At 40.1% G+C, this 15,814-nt stretch overlaps 1 protein-coding gene across 1 annotated transcript; it reads left to right on the top strand.

Annotated features, from left to right (window-relative positions):
* The first annotated feature begins 9,724 nt into the window (after nt 1-9,724).
* On the top strand, nt 9,725-11,318 carry LOC110800241 (peroxidase 57-like). The gene is made up of 4 exons (XM_022005543.2): nt 9,725-9,989; nt 10,082-10,261; nt 10,355-10,520; nt 10,621-11,318. Exons 1-4 carry the CDS (start codon nt 9,759-9,761, stop codon nt 11,031-11,033), a joined length of 990 nt encoding a protein of 329 aa, XP_021861235.1. The 5' UTR covers nt 9,725-9,758; the 3' UTR covers nt 11,034-11,318.
* The last annotated feature ends 4,496 nt before the right edge of the window (nt 11,319-15,814 follow it).

The raw sequence follows: 15,814 nt of genomic DNA, 5'->3' as shown, positions 1-15,814 counted from the left end.
ATGCTCGACGCCCTCAAGGAGATGGGGCTCAACCCAGACACATATGTCGTCAAAAAATCCACCGTGCTAATAGGGTTCAGTGGCGAAGCAAAAACCACCTTCGGAGAAGTTACCCTACCCGTTTACGCACAAGGGATCAACCAACAGGTAAAGTTTTGTGTTATTGATTTCCCTTCATCTTACAACATTATTGTGGGCAGGCCCTAGTTCCACGACATGAAGGCCATCCCTTCAACATATCACCAAACCATCAAGTTCCCGACTCGATGGGGGGTTCAAGAAATCAAAGGAGATCAGCAAGAGTCCAAAGAATGCTACATGGCGGCCCTAAAACCATCGGCCACAAATAAATCCTCATTATAGCAATCACAGTCCAATTCCGAACCAGCGAGCTACGAAGAGCCCAAATCCGAACAACTCGACGAGATCATCTTGGATCCTGCGAAGCCAGAACAGTTCGTTTTTATTGGATGTGATGTACCCGACGACATCAGGTCGGAACTTGTTACATTCCTCAAAGCCAACGCGGATTGCTTCGCATGGTCACATGAAGATATGCCAGGCATCAGTCCAGACGTCATCACTCACAAACTCAGTGTCGACCCCCGACACAAGCCCGTTAAACAAAAGTGGCGGAAATTCGCTCTAGAACGCAACCAAATTATCAACGATGAAGTTCAGCAGCTACTAGATACAGGAAAGATCAGGGAAGTAAAATACCCAGACTGGTTGGCCAATGTCGTCGTAGTCAGGAAAAAGAATGGGAAATGGCGAGTGTGCATAGATTTCACCGACATCAACAAAGCATGCCCTAAAGATTCTTTTCCCTTACCCCACATCGACGCCATGGTTGATGCTATTGCGGGACATGACATGCTCACATTCATGGACGCGTTCAGTGGATACAACCAGATTTTGATGCACCCAGAAGATCAAGAGAAAACTGCTTTCATCACGGAGCGGGGAACTTATTGTTACAAGGTCATGCCGTTCGGTTTAAGGAACGCAGGCGCCACCTATCAGCGCCTAGTCAACAAAATGTTCAGAAAACAGTTTGGCGACACAATGGAAGTCTACATCGACGACATGCTTGTAAAATCCAAGATAGCCTCGGATCACATCACGCATCTTCAACAAGCCTTCGACGTGTTGCGAGAGTACAACATGAAGCTCAACCCCACCAAATTCTCGTTCGGAGTCTCTTCTGGAAAATTCTTAGGTTACATGGTTACTCAAAGAGGCATCGAAGCTAGTCCTGATCAGATCCACGCAATCATCAACCTACAATCACCTCGAAACCAGAAGGATGTACAAAAATTAGCAGGCAGAGTGGCTGCCCTCAACCGCTTCATCTACAGGTCGTCCGACAAATGCAAGTTGTTCTACGACATCCTCAGGAAGAATGAGAAGTTCAGCTGGACTGACCGGCACGAAGTCGCATTGCAGCAACTCAAGCAATACCTGTCGAACCCCCCGTTACTGTCCAAACCAAAAAACAATGAAGTGCTTCAAGTATACCTCGCAGTTACAGAGTCGACCATCAGTGCAGTGTTAGTACGGGAAGAAGACGGAAAGCAGCTACCTGTTTATTACGTCAGTAAGTCCTTACTTAGCGCCGAAACAAGGTACTCTCATCTCGAAAAACTTGTCCTTGCTTTAGTCGTCGCTTCTGTTAAATTGCGCCCTTATTTCGAATGTCATCCTATCACTGTTAGAACTAACTATCCCATGAAGTCAATCATTAGGAAACCCGAGTTGTCTGGAAGGATGTCCAAATGGGCAATACAATTAGGCTGTTACGACATCAGATACGAACCTCGCACAACCATCAAGTCGCAAGCTCTGGCTGATTTTGTGGCTGAATTCAGCCCGAGCCTCCAACACGAAGTCGATCACGAAGTCAACACACTGACCAACAATGGATCCTCGTCAACATGGACCCTACATACTGACGGCTCCTCCAACATACGGGGGACAGACCTCGGCATCGTGCTAAAATCGCCACAAGGGGACACCATAGTACAATCTGTCTGTTGCGAGTTCAAAGCTACCAACAACGAAGCAGAGTACGAAGCTTTGATCCTGGGGTTGTCATTAGCACTCGACATAAATATCCGTCGACTTGAGGTACGTTGGGATTCTTTATTGATTATCAGCCAGATTAACGGTTCGTATGCAGCGAAGGACTCAAAGATGCAGGCCTACTTGGAAATAGCAAAAAGGCTCGTGAACAAGTTCGACTCATGCACCTTACAACAAATACCAAGAGACCAAAACACCCAGGCTGACGCCTTAGCCAATCTTGGCTCAAACATCAAACCTAAACTCACCTCCATCCCCGTAGTCCACTTAATGTATCCGGCCATCACCAAAGATAACCTACCCATCACCGAACAGTCCCAACCTACTCAAATGCCCTCATGGCGCGACCCTTACATACGCTGGCTTAAACACAACACCACCCCACCTGGAGTCACCCACGAAAAAGCCTTCCGCATGAAAGCCTCCAGATTTATCCTAATCCATGGAGTATTGTTCAGAAAGTCGGTTGCAGGACCGTACCTGAGATGCCTCGATCATGACGAAATCGAGTCGACATTGCGCAATATACATGATGGAGAATGTGGAAACCACGCCGGAGGAAGAAGCTTAGCCCACAAAACCCTTACCATGGGATATTTCTGGCCCACCATGAAGAAAGACGCAATCACCTTTGCTAGGAAGTGCGACTCCTGCCAGCGGTTCGCTTCCATCTCTCATCAACCTTGTGAAGTACTCCACCCTATCTTGTCCCCTTGGCCCTTCATGAAATGGGGGATGGACATAGTAGGACCCTTACCACAAGCGTCAGGACAACGCGTCTTCATGTTGGCAATGACTGATTACTTCTCCAAATGGATCGAAGCAGAAGCTTTCAAGCGAGTTCGAGATACTTAAGTCATCTCGTTCATCAAACGAAGTATCCTTAGTCGGTTCGGTATCCCTTCCGAGATCGTCTGCGACAATGGTTCTCAGTTCATCAGCAACAAAACCAAAGAATTCTGCAGTAGGTATAACATCACCTTGCACACCTCAACACCAAGATATCCTCAAGCGAATGGCCAAGCCGAGTCAAGTAACAAAATCATCATCAACAACCTCAAGAAGCGCCTCGACGACGCCAAAGGAAGATGGGCAGACGAGTTACCTATGATCCTTTGGGCCGACAGGACGACGCCCAAGACGGCGACCAATCACACTCCTTTCTCCTTAGTCTTTGGTTGCGAGGCAGTCATCCCTCCCGAAGTCGAACTCCCCACAGCAAGAAGCAGTTTCATGGCACCAGGAATGAACGACTCAGTCTTGGCTTATGACATCGATACTATTGACGAACTTAGGGAAGCAGCACTGGTCAGGATGGCCTCCTACCAACAAGCTGTCGCAAACAGCTACAACAAAAATGTGAGGGTTGGGATATTTCAGCAGGGAGATTGGGTTCTGCGCAAAGTCTTCCCAAATAAAAAGGATCCTCGACACGGCAAACTAGCTTTAACATGGGAAGGTCCTTACCAGATCGTGAGACGAACAGGTCATGGTGCGTACGAGTTGGTTGATAGAGACGGCACATCCATTCCATGAAGTTAGAATGCAACACACCTAAAACTGTTTCATTTCTGAACACTCAAGCTCTTTTTCTTGCTTTTTAGTCTTTCCTAACACACAGGCGTACTAGCGTTCGCCGTCACTGTGACGACGCTCCGAAGTGGAGAGGGCACAATGTATCACAAAACCGAGATCATCTCGGAAAGTATACACTCACAAGTAACAAAAGTTAAGTCCCTTTCCTCTATCTTTTTTACTTCTTTTTCTCTCCACATATTATTATCCTTACTGACTTAGGCATCGGAGGGCCGTTGGCTCCACCAACGGCCAATCCTCACGCCATCGTTCTGTTTTGCAGACAATAATTGTGACAACGACACGAAGTGTACACTTAGAAGGAATAAAAAACATAAAGCATTTCGGCTAAGACTTGGTCCAGTACCTCTCTTTAACCTTCCTTTTCTTTTTTCTTCTTGTCGTAATTCCCTCTCATCTTCATGTCGCTCTATACTGACTTAGGCATCGGAGGGCCGTTGGCTCCACCAACGGCCAATCCTCATGCTCTGTTATGTTGACAGTATAATGCCCACATGATGATGGATTCGACAAGAAAAGAAAAGACGATGCGAAGTGTACAACACAACATACAGGAAAACAACATTCGAAACTGAGTGCAAATGATCAAAGAAACAAAGTAGTAGGAAATATTGTTAATTTTATTCAAACATGATTGTATACATTACATATTACAAGTCTTACACAATACAAAACACAATTTAGGCCATTACAAAAACGCTTGGTACACTACAATGTACACTACATACATAATGGAATACAGATTTACATTTTCTACAACATACATTTCTTGCAGGTTCCCCTTTGACAGGCTGGAGGCGTCACCAAAGTCGAACTCGAGGTATGTGCCCAACCTGCAAAACAAAACACCAAACCCAAACACATTTTCCAAACACGCAAGCAGTTCACACAAACTCAACTTAAAATTAAAAAGTCCACAAATATTTACATGACTTGCCCCCTTGGACAAGCCAAAAACACACACAAAGGACTGCCGCCTTCAAGGCGAAACACAGCCACAAATATTTTTACCTTCCCAAAGGCCGAACACACAAAATATTGTTTAAAACAAGCCATTATTTAACAAAACACAAAAATTAAAATTTTAAATTTTTTGAGAGGGGGGGGGGGGGGACAGAACTACTCCTGATGGTCTGTTGGGCCTGCATTCTCCCCTTGTTCGCCATCGCCTGGTGCCGCCATCGTCTCGACATTGGGGCTGGTTGCAGGTGCACCCTCCTCAACGTCTTCTTCATCGCTAACGACACCATGGGGGATATAGTCCTCGGGGAATGCAGTGTTGAACTGAGCAATGTCTTCGTCAGGAGTCCAGTTCGCATGTTTGCCCGCCTTGAACTCCTCCATCATCTCGGCCTTCATTTTCCAAGTGTAGTAACCAGCACACTCGTAAATCCTCGCCTTGACTTTGGAGAGAGACGTTTTCAGCTCGTCGACCTCAGCAACCAGAGTCTCCTTCTCGGCGTTCAACTGTGCGACCTCAGCAGCCCCTTTCTCTTGGCTCACCTGCAGCGCCTCAGCTCTTGTCGTCGCCTCCTTGGCCACACCGCCAAGACGGCCAACTTCCTACTTTGCCTTCTTCATGTCATTTTTCAGTTTTACTATTTGATCTTCTAACATGATGACATTATGACGTGTGGCTAGAGCAGATTGCAGGGCCTGTACGAAAGAAAAATATTTAAAGTCACTAAAATGACGAGATGAGGATGGAGGAGGCGAAGAAAAGAAAAAGAAAAAGAAAACACATACCCTCCATGCATCCGAGACTCTCTCGACAGTTGCAGCTACTGGGGACAAAGATTCCTGGCGCTCCCGGCTTGACGGCATCCAGAGGCGGTCGACTTCGGGCCAAAGCTGAACCCGTGGCGCATCTGCTGACCCATAGTCGTCAGGGAACTCCACTGCAAGCTTCCTCTTCCGAGATGGAGGCGGCAGCTTTTTCTCAGCAGGCAGAAGCGAGCTAGTCTCCCCCGTCACCGTGGCGTCAGTTGAAGCCTTTGGCGGCTTCGGTGGTGACAACACAGTAATAGGTTTGGGTCGAGACATACTTCCCAGTGACTCCAGCCTCTTCCTCAGCAATGCATCCGCAGATGGGGCCTTGCCAGAGCGTGTCGACGGGCCAGTACCTGTTGACAGCATTTATTCGACGACTCAGTCTCGTCACAGCAGTTGTAATTTGTATTTTGTATTAAAAAGGGCGACGAACCCGAAACAAAATGTAAACTAACCCTAATCCATGTTTACCCGTTGATGTCGACATGTTCGCAGGTTCAGAAACTACTTCTTCTTGAGAAGGCTCTTCGCGTTTTGAGGCCGATGAAAGCTCTGTCCTTTAGAGGGACCCCCAACAGCACAGCAGTCTTTTCTATGGCTTCGGCACCGACACCAACTGTGTCGAAAGATGCACCTACAAAAACACAAAAGTGAGACAAAGTCAAATCAATAAGCCCAAAAAACACCAAAAAATGCCAAAAAACAAACAAAATACCTCTAGCCATCCACTCCCCCGTCAAGAAGTCGGAGTCGGGCCCTAAACTAGCCAACTCCACAAAAAAGAACCGACCCATCCACCCGCGGTCGTTCGACTTATCCGCACAAAGAAGGGCCTCCCTGTCGTCCTTGACATGCAGCAAGTACCTACCAGCCCCATAATTTTGGACCTTGTAGGTGTACACAAGGTCCTCAACCCGGAACTCCATGTCTAGTTTGCCGGCCAGATGGTCGACCAAGTGAATTACCCTCCAGACCTGCGGCATCAGTTGCGCCGGCGGCACCGCCAGTGCCCTTAGAACTCCTCGCACCAGTGGCGAGAAGGGATAAGTATACCCAATTCTGAAGGGATACTCGTAGAAGCACACCCAGCCGTCCGATACCCAATCGGCCCGTTCTTCGGGCTGCGGCAAACGAATTACCGCCGACGGAGGAAAACCACACTCCTCCCTGAGCGCCTCCACATCCTGCTTCCCCCAAGTGGCCGGCCGAGCATTCTTTCTGTCCAGAATGTGGGTAGGGCTGAAAATTGGCCCCTCAACCAGATCGCACTCCACCACTACTCTCTTGTGCTTCGCGCGGGTGGATTTCGTTCCCATTCGTTGCGACATAGAGAAAATCGAAGAAAGAAGGAAGGAAAGAAGAACATGGAAGCCGAGCAGTTACCTGAAAAAAGGAGAGAGAAAGAGCGCCGATCGTTTTTTCTGGGAAAGAGAAGAGAGAGATTGCAGAAGTGATTGCGGATGGTTGGAAGCGCAGTCTTATTTATTGGCGCAGATGGACGGTTGGCTTCTCCAAGGCAAAAGTCATCATGACTCTAACGCCGTCAGTGTTGGGGAGGTTAAGAGGCGGTTTCCATTTTTCCTCCGTGAAACCCATTTTTCCTTTTTGAACTTCCCGGAATAAATTCAAAATGGGTTTGGGGACAATTGTTAGGGGGGAAAATACCCTCTTGGTGACATGGGCATACATGGCAAGCATTGCATACGTGGCTGCCAACAAGACGCAAGGTGACATTATTCGAGCGGTATTCCCAACTGCTGGGCTCAAAACGAACGTTACAAACCCTTGATGAAGCCGGCCTTCGTTACGCATTTATTATCTAATTATGAGCAATTAAGCATAAACGTTACACTCTTGTTGTAAATGCCTATAAAATGGCTTAGTCTTGTCTATTTTACATACATGATTTTCAAGCAATAAACCTACGATTATCTTATGCTATTACAACTTGCCCTCACCATTCTCAATTATCTAGCTCAATCGATTGTTAGCACCTTCATCAAGGCAAGTTCGTCTCTGAGTCGAATTTGCCCAAAACATATACCATGTGTAAATAAGAATTTGTAATTAACATATACTATCTTATTGTACACTTCCGTTTCAAAATGATGTTTACACTTTTCATTTTAGTCTGTTTCATAATATTATTTACACTTTGCTTTATTCTATTTTTGGTAATGAAAATTTACTATCTTATCCCTCTTACCCAATAACATTTACAACTATCTACTCACTTTCTCTTACTTTATTCATTTTTTTCTTACACTCACTCACCTCCCATTTACCATACTTTATCTATATTTTATTATATCCACCTAATTTTTATACAATTTTTCTACTTTGTCTTAATATTTATGAAAATAGTTACTGTAAAGATCATTTTAAAACAGATATAGTATAATATTTCGTACTAATAAATTATAACGGTTTTATAACGGTTTTCGTACTAATATTTCGTACTAATAAATTACAACGGTTTTATGTAACGGTTATCGTACTCAATTATAACAGTTTTAATAAGATCTATCTATACTATATATTAAAACGCGTTTCAAAAGAAGTTTATGTGCCACGTGGCGCTCTGCTTGTGATTATTTCATTTCACGTAATCTTCATATATTTCAAAATGTAGCATGTATAAGACTCGAACCCGCGACCTCACGTTTAAACACTGAAGTGTTTACTATCGAGCTATAACACATTGCATGCTATCATTGTAAAAAAATATACTAATAAATGTAATAAAAAGGAACTGATTAATAATATTTTTAAATACAAGTAAGAATAATATAAATGTTACTAATGCAGTAACCCGATGCATCGCCCGGGCCTAAAAACTAGTTAAATATGATAATGTGTTTTCTTATACATTCCACGCGTACTCCTAGTGTATATCACTATATCAGTGACAAAAATATTGTTGAAGTTGACAAAGTTAAACGACAACTAGGGATGTCAATGGGCGGGGCGGATGCGGATGTAGGTCCCTCCATTCCCATCCCCACCTAAAATTTTCATCCCCATCCCCGCCCCATCACCCATGGCGGGTACAAAATCCATCCCCATCCCCGCCCCAACGGGTACAAACTAAAATCCATCCCCGCCCTACCACCCAACTGGGTATCCATCCCCTTCTTATCCCCGCCCCATACCCGCGCCAATACCCGCCTAATTTTTCTTATTTAGCAAATATTTGTCATATATACGGAGTAATGAAAGTTAATTTTAGGAAGAAAAAAAAATCTTATGACTAAAATAACATATATAGTAAAAAAAAATACCCGTCATAACAAAAATATCCAAACAAAAAACTTAAAAATCTCACCTAAATTCATATTATCTCTTAGACATGCAAATAAATTCACACTTACCCCATCACTCATGGCGGGTATGAAGCGGGGAGAGTGGGGATGGGGCGGAGCGGGCGGGGATGGGGCGGGTTCAACACAAAATCCACACCCGCCCCATCACCCATGACAGGTACGATTTTTATACCCATCCCCGCCCCATCACCCGCCAAACCTACCTCCATCCCCGCCTACTTGGGGCGGATGCGGGGCGGGTCTCCCACGAAACCCGCCCCACTGACATCCCTAACGACAACCATTTTAAATATACAACTAGTTGTACTCTATCTATGTATGGAACAACCAATATTGTTTAATTAGTTGTTCATTATTGGAGGCCTCCGAAAAAAAAAATTTAAACAGATGACGCAATAAAATAATTCTTGTTGCAAATTGTTTTTTTCAACCTATTTTTTTAGTTATTTTTTATTTTATTTCTATATTATATGAAAATGACTATACGTAAGAGTTGATCTATTTTTACAAAACATGAACATGTTATTGTCATCCCTAACTAACAGGGACTACATTACCATTAAACTACATTATGCAAATCAAATCTTTAATCTTGAGTTAACCGCTGGACATGGTTTTAGGCCAAGGCTAGTCAACTAAATTACATAGTGGTAGACATTACCTACACAGAAACATTCAATCCAAATAATTTATCAACCATAGGCAACCATCTTTCGTATTATTTTTTCGCAATTTTAGGACTAATAAAATTAAGATTAACCTTTAATATCTCATTGTAAGTCGTTATCATTTGTCAAATTAAAAAAATAAAAAATATAACATCAAAGTGTGCACGTCGATCGTTGGGCACACTTCGTGCATACATGTGTACTAAACAACTTGGTTGTGCATTGAAGCATATAGTTGTGCTATAAATACGAGTCTCCATTTCTTGTATGTCATATCAACAAAAACAAAAACAAAAAATAAATACAATAGTAGCACAAAATGGCTAAGGCTAGAGCAATTTCTTCTTCCACAACGACACTAGCCATTGTTCTTCTCTGCATGACCCTGGTCGGTCAGTCTTATGGTCAGCTGAAGCAAGGGTTCTACAATGGAAAATGTTCGACAAACGTCGAGAGTGTTATTTTCGAGATAGTTTATAAAGCATTCCAAAATGATAGAACCCTTGTTGCTGCTCTTCTCCGAATGCAGTTTCATGATTGTGCTATTAGAGTACGTAATTTAGTGAATAGTACATATGCATATTGATTATTACATTTTCTGATTATATATTAACAAGTGCTAATTTGTTTGTAATGGAAAAGGGATGTGATGCTTCCATTTTGTTGGATGGAAGTGGCTCAGAGAAAGTTGCACCCTCAAACGGCAGCGTTAGAGGTTATGAGCTTATCGATGCTATCAAGACAAGATTGGAGCAATTGTGTCCAGGACTTGTCTCTTGCGCGGATATCATCGCCATTGCAACCAGAGTTGCAGTTGTCTTGGTATGATTTATTACATACAGTTTGATTACAAGTTTTATATGAAAAAATTCACACAAATATAATGTGGAACGTACATATGATCGATACTTTCAGGCTGAAGGAAAGTGGTACGAAGTTGAAACCGGAAGAAGAGATGGATTCACTTCAAGTGCATCAGAAGCCGAAAATGGGCTTCCTAAAACCAACATCCCAGTTTGGGCTGCAGTCAAACTATTCGGAAGCTGGGGATTGAGTGCTGATGATTTCGTCCTCCTCTTGGGTACAATTATGCCATACTCCTAACTCTGTTACATAATGTTCTTAATTAACATGCACTTTTCTTTTAGTTCGTTCCATAATATTCTCAAACGTACGTACAGGTGGAGGTCACACCGTTGGAGTTATTCACTGTAGCAAATTCCTAGACAGGCTGTACAATTACCAGAACACTGGTAAAGAAGACCCATCCATAAACAAAAACACCCTAATTGCCTTCAGAAACACATGCCCTAAATCTGGATCCAACAACTTTGTTTTCGCCGACCAAACTCCAGGAAGTGTATTGAAGGTTGACAATGGTTACTACAAGGCAATTAAGCAAGGCCAAGGTGTACTTGAAATTGATCAACGTATTGAAAGCGACTCAATTACCAGGGATACTGTAAATAGGCTGGCTTATAAGGAAGGGGACTTTGACTACCAATTTGGTGGTGCTATGGTCAGGCTTGGTAGAGTTGGAGTCCTTACTGGCACCCAAGGCCAAGTCAGGAGGAATTGCCGCCGTAACAATTAATAACTTACACCTTCCTTAAATTTGAAGGCTTAACTATTACTAGTCGATGTTAGTTCGATTATTATTGGATATTAAGCACTCATGCACTAGTACTATTCTTAATGATTTCATTTCTTCAAATGTCTTTAATTTAACATGTATTTTCTGTAATATTTGAATTACATATTTGTAAGTTCAAACAACGCTATGCTTGTTTAAACAAATGGTTAACAGCCTACTACATTGAAAGTTATATCCGAACGTTTTCTACGTTACTTAAAGAATTTGAAGGCTCAAGTTGTTTGGTTTTGTTTTCCTTAATCACAAGGCTTGGTTTCTATATTTCAGTGCGATATTTGTTTGTAATCTTGCAAAGCTGCGCAGCCTCCATGTCTTTCTATATATACTCCCTCCGTATTTATTTAAGGGATACACTTGGTCGAGCACGGGTATTAAGAAGAAAAATTAAATGAAATAAAGTAATAAAACAAGTGGGGTTGGGTAGATATTTTAATAAGTAAAACAAGTGAGGCCCATGTCATTTTAGGGGGTCGGGGGGAGGGGGGTGGAGGTGTAGATAGACTATTTAATTAGATAGTGGGTTAATAAATTAATAAAAATGGCATGTGTATCTCTTAAATAAATACGACCGGAAAAAACATGTGTATCCTTAAAGAAATACAGAAGAAGTACTAAGTAAGGTATAACTAAAACCTATAGCATGGACAAACAAAATAAGCAAACTGTACATAGCAGTTGTACATAGGACAAAAATACAAATCATTCTATGATCATGCATTGAGGAGTATGGTACTCCTGTACATCCTACTAGACATATGACACCATTCTTCATTCTTTTCACCGCCTTCAAGTTGGAGCTTCTCCTGTAAGCAGGGACATAACTAGCATATACCAGATCATGTGCCATTTGAATCTGTTGTCGATTTATCTTGTGGATGCTACCCCAATGCATGGTATTACCCAAGGATCGAATCTCCTTCAAATTGTAACGCATTGAAAATAAACATGCGAGCGATTTCGCTTGTAGAGCCGACTCCGCTATTCTTAGTAGCTTGTGCCCCTCTTAATTAAGACCCTATATGTGGAAGAAAGTTGATATTCAAGATACTAACCCATACCAGTAATTCGAGTTTGCTTCTTTCACGAACCATCGATCTGAACAAGCTCACTTGTAGCTTCCATTTCTTTTCCAGTAAGTATAGCTCTAAAAACCCTGGTGGTTACAGTGGATGAAGAAAGCGTAAGTTAGGCAAAGGTTGTTTGATTAAAATTTGATGTTGATTCATTCCCTTTGTGATAAGAGTAAGAACTACTCCCTCCGTCCCAAAATAGTAGCCGTTACACTTACCTTTGCACAAAGTTTTAGGTGATACTCCCTATGTATTTATTTAAGGATATACTTGCCTTTTCCGGCCGTATTTATTTAAGAGATACACTTGCCATTTTTAGTAACTTATCAATCCTACCATCTAATTAAATAATATTTTTACACCCCACCTCCACCCCAATCCCCTAAAATGGCATGGTCCCCACTTGTTTTACTTATTAAAATATCTACCCCACCCCACTTGTTTTATTACTTTATTTCATTCAATTCTTTTTCTTAATACCCGTGCCCGACTAAGTGTATCTCTTAAATAAATACGGAGTTGTTTGGTTATCAATTGTTATTTTATTAAAAAAGTAGATTTGATGGGAGTTAGTGGGGTATTTTTTTAATTGAATGAGAGAGGGTGTGGGGACAAAAAATCAGTGAGAAGAGAGAGACAATATAATAATTGTGGGGTCAGAGGGAGTATATTAAAATTATCCTTAATGTTCATGAAAATCCTGTTATTCCTGGATAACCACAAACCCTAAATAGAAGCATTATAAATTCTATTTAATTATGAATAAGCTTCAAATGTTATTGGTGATATTTCATGAAAGTCCTAATTTCTAAACAGTTCTATAGGTATATGTAGTACTAAAAAAATGGTATATGCATGTTGTCTACTCCGTAATCCGTATGTAGTTAAATGATGCTCACGTAGTCTCTTTATTTGCTCTATTTGTCATGTAATGCTCATTTTTATAATCAATATTAATGTATAGTTTCCTTATTTTCATATTTGACAATCGCCAGTTGAGGAGAGGTGTCTGAACAATACTTTGTAGTTGGAGAAATTGACGAAAAGGAATTGTGTTATTTGATAAGAGGTACTTTTTTCCTTATTTGAAAATACATATTTAATTTGATCGTAGTTTTACACCCGTGATTATCAATTACTATAAATAAGGATTGCATTACGAGCACGAGTATGGAAGCAATCCAAACGTGTGATCTGTCTAGAAATATTGTTTACATATATATTTATATCGCAATGTTTCCATGCATTATTTTTCCTCTTCATTTTCTTCATACATGTTTTATAATTTAAGTAATTCCTTCTAGCGGAAGGAGTATATGTGACTGAAATTCTAAGTAGATAGAATAGCTTGTAACTAAAATATATGAAGTATTAGCAAGTTAGGCAAGAGGTCCCTTTGATATTTTTAGCCTTTGCTTTTGGGTAATCTAACCCTCAATCTGACGTACTACTAATACATCCTTCAAGTTTAGCATTGGTAGGGATTACTTTTGATATTTCCGATGTGTGATGTTGGTTAGGTGTTTTAATCGATTGCTTAACTCGGCTTTTGTTGGAGTGAATTAATGTCACCCTTACTTTAGTAAGCAAAGGTATTTAAACTTTTTTCACGGTAAAATTTATAAGAAACTACAATTTATTGCAATATTTGTGTTATATTTGTAATAACATAATAAGACTAAATATAAGAATTGTTGATGGCACAAGTGCAATGTGTATTACACTTTCTAGACAACATGCTGAGACGATCGTCGATTTTAAAGTTCCGGATATTAAAGAATTTTAAACCATGTAAGTAAATGTTCAAAATTTTGCAAATATATTATATTTATATTTCAACATATATTGACCCAAAATTTTATTCATAATTAGAAATTTGTAGACATCATTTTGGAGGACAACTGACGGAGTGTTTAATGAATTATTTCACTTTCATGCTACATGTTTTCGAGCTAGAGAATGGTGATATCGTAGTTACATCGGATTTTGAGAGTGAGATGGGAAGAAAATTCTACTATTGGAGGAAACAGATCGGCAAGAAAGGAAATTTAAAATTGGAATTTTGAAATGTTTAATTATTTTACTAAGAGTATATGGTTTTAAGAGGGTCTATTTGTAACTATTATCCATTCAAAATTGACTGTGTACCTTTATTTTTATTTCCAATATTATGTATATCCCATGCTTATGCACAGGCACATTCTAGTTAATATAATGGACTTGTGGAATTTTTTGCTTTAACTTAGTAATATAGTAATGGTGTCTATTGTTTATAATTAAGTGACATCATTTTTTAAATTTTTTTTTACATTGGAAATTAAGTAACATCATTAATATTAAAAAAATCCTTAATAATATTAGTAGTAATTGTGCATGCCTAATATTTAAAGTAACACTATTAACATACAAAAGTAACCATAGTAAAATAATCTTTATTAAAGTAATATTCTAATATCTAATTTAAGTGAATAAGTAGCTTGAATAAAAGTGCATCTTATAAAACTATAAAAGTAATGGAGATTATATATAGAATTAACTGATTACAAATAAAAGTAAACCTTAATAATATTAGTAGTAACTAGATTAGGTCCCGTGCAATGCACGGAAGAGACTAAATAATTTTTTTTCTCTATTCTGACTAATTTATTTAAAATAATTTTTAATGCAACAAAATCATATCAAATTTTATCATGGGTTGTTGGGAAATTAGAGAAATTTATTATTTTATTCGAATTATAAAGTGATTAGTGCAATCTTAGGTGTTTAGGGTTTCGACAAAAATACTTATGTTGGGCAAAAAAATACTTATCATACCTTTATCAGGTAACCGTTCTCTTTTAAAATTGAATGATATCCATAACTGTAACAATACCCGTACTCGCTACATTATATGGAAGAAAATAATAATAAAAAAAATGCTTGTTTAGATATGGATATAATAAAAAAAAATTATTTTTTTAAAACTATTGCATGTAGGCTAAGGGTATAATTAATTTTTTTTTTAAAAAGGTTTATGAAAATTAAAACACTGCTTTGCTTTTACGGAGTAGCAACTTACTACATATATTATAAAAACAATAATATCATAAAAAATATAAATTTTCCTTTCATGACCCAAAAATTTAATTTTTTTGGGCGGGTTTGGGAAACACAAAACTACACTTTTTAGTTATAAATTTGGCCCGGCCTGAAAATGGCCCGAAAAGCCCGATAATTTAGGCCCGAAAAATAGCTGATTTGGGCACAAATTTTCGGCCCGAATCTTGGCCCGGCCCGGCCCGACATACCGGGCTGATTTTTTGTGCCCATGCCCGGCCCGGCCTGCCGTTTGATCACGTCAATAATATATTTTGTTAGATTTTTGCCATAATACACATGAAATTGTAAATAAGAAAATTACATATTTTAAAGATTCTTTAATTAATTTTTTTTTAAAAAAAATCTAAGAACACACCAGGAGATGACATGTGTCATTCCTGGTGTGTCTTTTGTTAGGTTATGATACATATGACAAAACATAAATCATGCGGAAAAACCATAAAGCCAGGAAACATATTATTCACATAATCATTTAGCGCGCATAACTCAGATGCATACACTTTGTTGCGTGCCCTCCCTAGCTGCGCCCGAACCGAACAAGAACAAGTCTTT

This window comes from Spinacia oleracea, chromosome 6 (assembly GCF_020520425.1).
Source record: "Spinacia oleracea cultivar Varoflay chromosome 6, BTI_SOV_V1, whole genome shotgun sequence".
Classification (NCBI taxonomy): Eukaryota; Viridiplantae; Streptophyta; class Magnoliopsida; order Caryophyllales; family Amaranthaceae; genus Spinacia; species Spinacia oleracea.
The sequence above is the reverse complement of the archived record's forward strand: the minus strand, read 5'-3'. Positions and strand labels throughout refer to the sequence as shown.